General features: G+C 35.5%; 1 protein-coding gene across 1 annotated transcript; it reads right to left on the reverse strand.

The window, feature by feature from the left end:
* Positions 1-882: 882 nt before the first annotated feature.
* LOC307158757 (diamine acetyltransferase 1-like) lies at positions 883-7,417 on the reverse strand. The gene is made up of 6 exons (XM_079871630.1): positions 7,179-7,417; positions 6,672-6,723; positions 6,162-6,245; positions 2,497-2,598; positions 2,374-2,414; positions 883-1,401 (listed from the first exon to the last, which is right to left on the reverse strand). Exons 1-6 carry the CDS (start codon positions 7,242-7,244, stop codon positions 1,231-1,233), a joined length of 516 nt encoding a protein of 171 aa, XP_079727756.1. The 5' UTR covers positions 7,245-7,417; the 3' UTR covers positions 883-1,230.
* Between the last annotated feature and the right edge of the window lie 1,444 nt (positions 7,418-8,861).

Here is an 8,861-nt window from a genome sequence, read left to right on the forward strand (position 1 = left end):
CTGAATATAGATATGAATAAAACTGCAAAGTTTGGCGTGTGTAAAGCTGCAGAAGTGGAGATTTCACAGACTCACAGACTTTAAAAATATGGATTCTAATTGAAATGTACAGATAAAGAACAATAAGTACTTAAATGTGTTGGCTATTTTCTTTCCACTAGCCTGAAACAAGATATCTTAATGAAGCAGAATAGACAAAATCTTAAAATTCACCAGTGCATGAAAAAAACAACAACAAAAAAACCAATGGTTTTGCCTGTAGTGTCTGTGCCTTAATCTTTCGGGATGGAATTGTAGAGTTTCAAAGTATAACATGGGGAAGCATTAGATCTCATATATATATATATATATATATATATATATATATATATATATATATATATATATATATATATATATATATATATATATATATATATATATATATATATATATATATATATATATCAAAAAAGAAAAGATGTGGTGAATAAAGAGAAACTTTTTTATTTTTTCCCCTTAGTATAATTTAAGTTGAAGTATACAAAGAAGTAAATACGACATGTCTATATAAACATCATTACATTGCATTGTAAGTCCCTGATGCATGCATTATTAAATCACAAAAGGAAAAATAATCATGTATCTCTTTACGTCAAAACAAGAATATAATCTCAGTCATCTTTTAAAAATTACACATCTAAAGATAGAACTTTTGTTAGCCTTTTTATACTTGTCATACAAAAAACACAAAGACATATAAAGAGGACGTATAGAATTATGGGTGTATAATTCCATATAGAATTATGGGTAAGAGTCAGAGGTTTTGGATGTAAAATCACACCCTGAATGCTTCAAAATGCCATTTGAACTTGAAGGTTTGTCCACCACAGGGTCAATCTCTAGCTGTGTCCCAAATGACGCACTATACACTATGTACTTATGCACTATGTACTCAACGGTGTAGTGTATGAACTTTATGAATGTATTTTGTCTTTCAACATCAGAGTCTGATAGCTCCTCCCCCTCCGCTACGTAATTAAAGCTGCGACAGTCGAGTGCATGAAGTGTCCAATGTTCAAAACACTTTGTTTTTTCGGTTAAATAAGTGCATGATCCGGAAACTTAAAGTGCACTTTTTCTTTTTAGAATAGTGCGAACAACTCGCACTATTTATTCCACAAAATGGCGTAGAATAGTGCATAAGTACTTGATTTGGGACCTATAGACTAAACAGAAACAGCATCCGGTTCACTCCTCGCTGGTCATCTTGAGGAGGTTCTGCTTGTCGATCTTGAAGAGCCTCCACCCTTCCTCCAGAGAGAGATCTGACGCCCCGCGCCGCTTGTAGAAGTCGATGGAGGGCTTGTTCCACTCCGCCACGATGAAGTGCATACTACTACACCGAGTCCTGACCGCCGTCTGCAGGAAACCATGATTGGGAACACTGATTTAGTACAAGATATACTGCCATGAGGAAGATTGGAGAGGCTGTATAATGTTAGATCATTAACCTGGGTATAATTATTGTAGACTTTGAGCTTTGGTACACTTGTGGAGAAGAATTACACTTAGTATACTTTTACGGAGAAAGTCATAATATCATAATATTTGATATTATTTCAACATCGTCATTACAAATGTGAAATTGCAAATTAGTTTATGCAAGTTTCAATCAAAATAACACTAAAGTATATTTTAGTGAAGTTTTATATATATATATATATATATATATATATTACATATTTACAAACGTTTATGTTAGGTGTGATTAATCGCGATTAATCGATTTGACAACACTAGTTTAAATTTATATTTAATGCAATTAGTTGAGTGCTTGTTTTGACCCACGTAAGCACATCTTAATATGCGATTTCATAATAATTATTTCTACTGTTTTTGAAATATTGTTAAAATGTACTGACTAGCATTTATGGTAAACTAAAATATACTTCATAAACTAATTTGAAACTTCACATTTGTAATGACGATGTTGAAATAATATGAAATAACACACTACAGTTAAAATTATAGTTTTACTTTACATGTGCTTCAGTGTGTTAGTCAACACATCAAATCAAGTGCACTTCTTTAAAGCACAACAATAGATTATTCAAACGTAATGAATTAAAATGTACTTAAATGTAAAACTATTGCAAAGTGCACTTCTAAAAGTGTGTACTCTCTTTAAGTACACTTAATTGGCCCTTTATTTCATTTAAATTATATTATCTTCAAGTACAATTAAAAAAATACACTTGTAAGATTTGAAGTACACTACAAGTGCACAATTAAGCGCACTTCTGTTTCACAAGGATAACTATGTGCTCTAGCAACACACAGGAACAGCTCATATAGATGCGGTTGATCTTTAGGTGTTATAAAGGAAATTACCTCACTCAGTTTCTTCAGGATTTCAGAACCGATTCCAAAGCCTAATTTGAGCAGAAGGAAAAGTGTGTTACATCTCATAAATCTGAACATTTGATTTCACAAATGCATAGGTCACATTCATACCCCGATACTCCTTCATGACATAGAAGTCCTCCAAGTAGAGCAGTTTTCCAATCCAGGGGTCATAGGTGAAATAATACATGGCAAAGCCAACGATCACATGACCTGGAAAAAAAGGTTCAATCACTCTATTGTTTGCAGGAAGAGAATGCATTTTGTAGCAACTTCAAAATCACAGATAAGACGGATTTTACACAGAGATAAACGCTGTTGGTTTGCGATTGGCTGAAATGAATTTCGGGTGGGATTATTGGCATCACAACCCTCACAGTCACCACAGTCACGTCATCCCAGGTGTCAATTTTTTGATTAATCTGTCATTTCACGTTTTCTTTTCACTTTTATTGTGTTGATTTGAACATTTATACCACACTGCAAAAAATGATTTTCCTTAGTATTTTTTGTTTTCCAGTACAAATATATACACTCACCAAAAGGATTATTAGGAACACCTGTTCAATTTCTCATTAATGCAATTATCTAATCAACCAATCACATGGCAGTTGCTTCAGTGCATTTAGGGGTGTGGACCTGGTCAAGACAATCTCCTGAACTCCAAACTGAATGTCAGAATGGGAAAGAAAGGTGATTTAAGCAATTTTGAGCGTGGCATGGTTGTTGGTGCCAGACGGGCCGGTCTGAGTATTTCACAATCTGCTCAGTTACTGGGATTTTCACGCACAACCATTTCTGGGGTTTACAAAGAATGGTGTGAAAAGGGAAAAACATCCAGTATGCGGCAGTCCTGTGGACGAAAATGCCTTGTTGATGCTAGAGGTCAGAGGAGAATGGGCCGACTGATTCAAGCTGATAGAAGAGCAACTTTGACTGAAATAACCACTCGTTACAACCGAGGTATGCAGCAAAGCATTTGTGAAGCCACAACACGCACAACCTTGAGGCGGATGGGCTACAACAGCAGAAGACCCCACCGGGTACCACTCATCTCCACTACAAATAGGAAAAAGAGGCTACAATTTGCACGAGCTCACCAAAATTAGACAGTTGAAGACTGGAAAAATGTTGCCTGGTCTGATGAGTCTCGATTTCTGTTGAGACATTCAGATGGTAGAGTCAGAATTTGGTGTAAACAGAATGAGAACATGGATCCATCATGCCTTGTTACCACTGTGCAGGCTGGTGGTGGTGGTGTAATGGTGTGGGGGATGTTTTCTTGGCACACTTTAGGCCCCTTAGTGCCAATTGGGCATCGTTTAAATGCCATGGCCTACCTGAGCATTGTTTCTGACCATGTCCATCCCTTTATGACCACCATGTACCCATCCTCTGATGGCTACTTCCAGCAGGATAATGCACCATGTCACAAAGCTCGAATCATTTCAAATTGGTTTCTTGAACATGACAATGAGTTCACTGTACTAAAATGGCCCCCACAGTCACCAGATCTCAACCCAATAGAGCATCTTTGGGATGTGGTGAAACGGGAGCTTCGTGCCCTGGATGTGCATCCCACAAATCTCCATCAACTGCAAGATGCTATCCGATCAATATGGGCCAACATTTCTAAAGAATGCTTTCAGCACCTTGTTGAATCAATGCCACGTAGAATTAAGGCAGTTCTGAAGGCGAAAGGGGGTCAAACACAGTATTAGTATGGTGTTCCTAATAATCCTTTAGGTGAGTGTATATGTTGTGTTGTGTAAACATATATATAAATGTTTATATAAAAACGACAGTTCATTTACACAACAACGGCGTTTTGTGGGCCTGAAAACACAAGTTTTTGAAACCGATACCGTTATTGTCACAGTTAAACTACTAAAGCGTAAATTTGTGAATGCTTGGAAATTGTGCATGTGTATAGCATGTTCAGCCTATAGACGCGTAATGTTTCTTTACAAAGTGGCATCGCCATCTACTGGCCTGGCATGAATAATACAGCGTTTTTAGCCATTTTCGCAAATCCGTGTGAACGGAGATCGTTTTGACAACGAGGCCTTCTGTAAGCGAAAAACACAAAGGAAAAACGTTTCCATTTTAGGACGTCATTGTCGTGTAAACGTACCCTTAAATCAAGATAGATTTACTTGAGAAGCTAAATGTTATAACTTCTTGTTTCCTGAAAAATTTAGTACGTTTATGCTTAAATATTTTCCCGCCATTGACAGAATTTTCCGGCAATCCATGTTTTCCCTGTTATACGCTAGGGGGCGCTATTACGCATCTTCTGAAAGAGTACTGAATGTTAATATGAATGCCATTTTGCTTCTCAAGTAAACAATCTTAATTTAAGAATGTTAAGATATTTACACCAGAAAAACACGACAAAAATACTGATTAAGAAAATATATTTTGTTTTGCAGTGCAGTAGAGTAGGGTTGGGAATCAAAACACGCTAGAAAGACTTTCATGACGTTCATTCCTCCACAGATGTAGATGGAATATAGTTATAAAATAAAATATCATGGCAATTAGAATCGTTTCCCAAACATTTTCCCATTAGTTCCTCCTCGGAGTTACTAAAAGATTCAATAATGGAATCGATCATTCCTTGCAATTCTCATCTCTAGGTGTGAGTATGGTAACAAATCCATATGATCCATCTGAAAGAAAGTTGTTAGTTCTGGGCATATTGTTGTGTGTGTAAGGCTGGTGACGTCCCAGCTGTTGTGGACCTTACCTCTGGTTTATTGTATATGTTACACTATTGTAACCGATCTTTCAGTTACCTCCCCGCCCATCCATGTACACGCCACGGGCAATGTACATGGCGAAGCAAGAGACTGTAGCCTGAAGACAATAAATTACAGAGGGGGATTGGATAAGCGTTCTTGGCAATTGTCAAACAACTGAAATTCTCTGTGTTGAATGTTCAGATGCACAAAAAAGACACTTTATATTCCAGTGCTCATGTTACAGTGTTGCTTCAATTAATAGGCGAGGTCACCCAAACAAGAAACTCTGGCCTTATTTACTCACCCTCATATGTCATTCTAAACCAAATTTTACATGCAACTCTTTTCAACAGCCACAAAAAAGGACTAAAATCCCAATATGAACTATACATGTAGTCAAACGGTAGAAACAGACCCAAGTTTAAGTTGTTGCACCACAGAAAATGATGTATTTTTGACTCATTTTCCAGTTCAAATATCTAAACATTCTTAAATCAAGATGCATATGAGCAGCAAAATGACTTGTTTTCTGAAAAAATGTATCAAAATTAAGTGACAAGAGCAAATATCTTGTGTTCTATTTGAATTAGTTATTTGAATTAGTCTATACCGGTACTAGTATTGTTCTGACCCTATATTTTTTCTTGTTTTAAGCATAAACTCACTTAATTTTTTTTAATTCTTCAGGAAAAAAATAAGACTTAATATCTTAAGTAATTTAAGATAATTAGTGGTTTTGCACTGGAATACTGAGTACGAAAATAATTTTTGGGAGTGTACATCATTATAATGTTCCTAAAATCTCATTTTTGGGTGAACTAATATGTAACATGGGCACTGCAATGCAAAGTATTACCAAACACTGTTTTGCGTCATTATGCACAGAAACACTTTTGGTAACCCGAGCGTCCGTGAGAGTTTAACACACTCCTGGTGTGCTCACTTCAACCTGATTTGGGGGGGACAAAAAAAAGCAGAACAACACAACATACAGTGCATTGAAACGCAGAGTTTGTCCAGGCTCAGTCTTACCGTCGGCGCTCTGGTGCTGTTTAGGCACTTCAGCCACTATACAGTGATAGAAGGGATGATCTCCGAAACCGTCCTCCAGGAGATCTACAGGAGCAAAACAGCAATTACAAGACCGTAACAGAAGCTGCAAACTCTGAAAGTTATTGCATTTATTGCCGTTCAAAAGCTGGAATAACAAAAAGCTTTAAAAAGAAGTCTCTTCAGCTCACTTCTGATCAAAAACACAGTAAAAATGTGAAATATTATTACAATTTAAAATAGCAGTTTTCTATGTGAATATATAGTAAAATGTAATTTATTCCTGTGATCAAAGCATGAATTTTCATCATGACTCCAGTCTTTAGTGTCACATGATCATTCAGAAATCATTAATTGTAATGTTTTACCATATTACTGTCTTAACTGTATTTTCATTAAATAAATGCAGCCTTGGTGAGCAGAAGAGACATTTTCCCAATTTTTTTTTACAAATCTTAATTATTCCAGACTTCTGACAGTCAGTGTACTTACCTTTTTCAGTCAGAATAACTTGATTTTCCATTTCCTCAAATTTTGCCAGTTCCTAATACAAAAGATACATATTCAGGTTAAAAATTATGAAGTTAGGATTAATAACTAGTAGTGCTGTCAAATCGATTAATCGTGATTAATCACATCTAACATAAGTTTGTATATATACACACACACATATTTGCAAACTTTAATGTTAGATGCGGTTAATCGCGATTAATCGATTTGACAGCAAGTCAAGTCATCTTCATTTATATAGCGCTTTTAACAATGTAGATTGTTTCAAAGCAGCTTTAGATAAGCGTATAATTTAAGGTAACAGAGATTGTTTTGGCTTTATAGCGGTTCTTTACTAAAGTTATTTTCCAGCTAAAGTTAGTTTTTTATTATTATTTTTCTATTAACTAGTACTGAAACTCTTCAGATCTCAACATCACATCTGAGCTCAAAAACACATCTTTATCGTCAGTATCTTGTATTAACACAGCATCAGTCAGGTTTAATCACCTTTATGAGTCGCAGTATGTCAGTCACGTCCTTGGGCTCGGCTTTCCGTAATATAAAATTGGCCATTTTCTTCTTTTACTCTTTTTTCCTTTGCTCACTAGTCCTCTGTATGTGAAAAGTAGTAAGATTTGTTTCTTCATCCGCTTCTCAGAGGGTTGGCCTCAGCTACAGGTCAGAGATCGGCTCTCTCTCGCTTGGAAAGGCATCCAGAGGCTGTTCTGATGGTTTTTCAGTTGTGCTCACAGTCGGGACGGTTCCTCCTTTTATTGATGCTCAAAGGGGGCGGAAACTTTCAGGCCACTCCCAGTGGAACATAAACTGGTTCTTCCTGAAAACTGGGGCTTGTTTGTTCACTCAAATCAACATGGGTTAATGTTTACCATTCTGGAAAGATAATCTCCAGTTTATGAACATGCTATCAATATATTTATACAGGTCATGTAATACATAACAATCCTGGTTAACCTAATAAAGTGGACCAATTCATTTGTTTTAATTTGCACTAATTTAATTTAACTTAATTAAAATTGCACATATAGCCAGATGTAGACATTTCATATTTGACAATTACATTATTTATTGCAGATAGGCCTATATGTAAAAATGAATTGTCAAGCCATATCTAGAGAGCAGACTGGTCAGTATATCCATAATAATACACTAATACTGTCAGAAAAATTAAATGTGCATTAAAATGAACACTTATTTTACATAATATTTACTCAAAAATCAGCAATAAACAATTAACACTTTTGCTAATCAATAAGTGGATAGTCAGATCACAAAGTCAAATATCAGTCAATAAAAGTAATCCAAATTAAATTCAAAATCAAAAAAAAAATTTAAAAACATTTTTCAAAAATTCACAAAACAAAATAGGTTTAAACATCATGATTTATATTTATAACCAAAAGCACATCATGAATATAAATGATGGTTGAGGGAAATCTGCAAAAGCTTATAAAAACCCATTTAAATCCTATTAAAAACACTATAAATAGATCAGCATAATTTGTGCGTTAAGTCAGGTTTGCACATGATTTTATATATGCAAAGTTTTAATAAATCAGGGCTAATGTGCATGAGGAGGTTGGTGGAGTGTTTTGCCGTGAGTTTGTCTTTGTATTTTGCCATGATTTGCTCTTGTGTGTTTTTAACACAACCTGACTGACAGTTGGTTTGCTACAGAAAAACATTTATTTTCTATTATTAACATCATCTTCAGTGATATCACAGTTCATGCTGATCATCAGGAAGTGTTTCTGGAGAATTCTTTCTGATGCGCTTTACGCAAAAAGATGTTAAAAATAAACGGGTGTGACGATGGAAAAATATGTTTGCACATGCAACTGGATGACATATTAATGCATTTAACGACTAATATTACAACAGAATTTCCTGCACTGAGTAACTTCATATGCAGATTTTTCCATTGTTCCTGACACATGACACTGCCAGTATTTTTCGTGGAAAACTTTTCGCATTACACCTTTGACCCAAACATGTGATTGACCTTTGCTGCATAAACCAAAACACAGTCTAGTGAAGTAAAATCAGGTCTGGGAGCAATTCTCCACAGCCATCGTGTTACAAAGACACTGCTCTATTTGTTCTGGCTATTTTGACATTCATAATGGAGTATTATCATATATATAAATTGTGCTGCAAAAACAAAAGACAAAC

The sequence above is a fragment of the Squalius cephalus genome (genome assembly GCF_949319135.1).
Source record: "Squalius cephalus genome assembly, chromosome: 5".
Taxonomy (NCBI): domain Eukaryota; kingdom Metazoa; phylum Chordata; class Actinopteri; order Cypriniformes; family Leuciscidae; genus Squalius; species Squalius cephalus.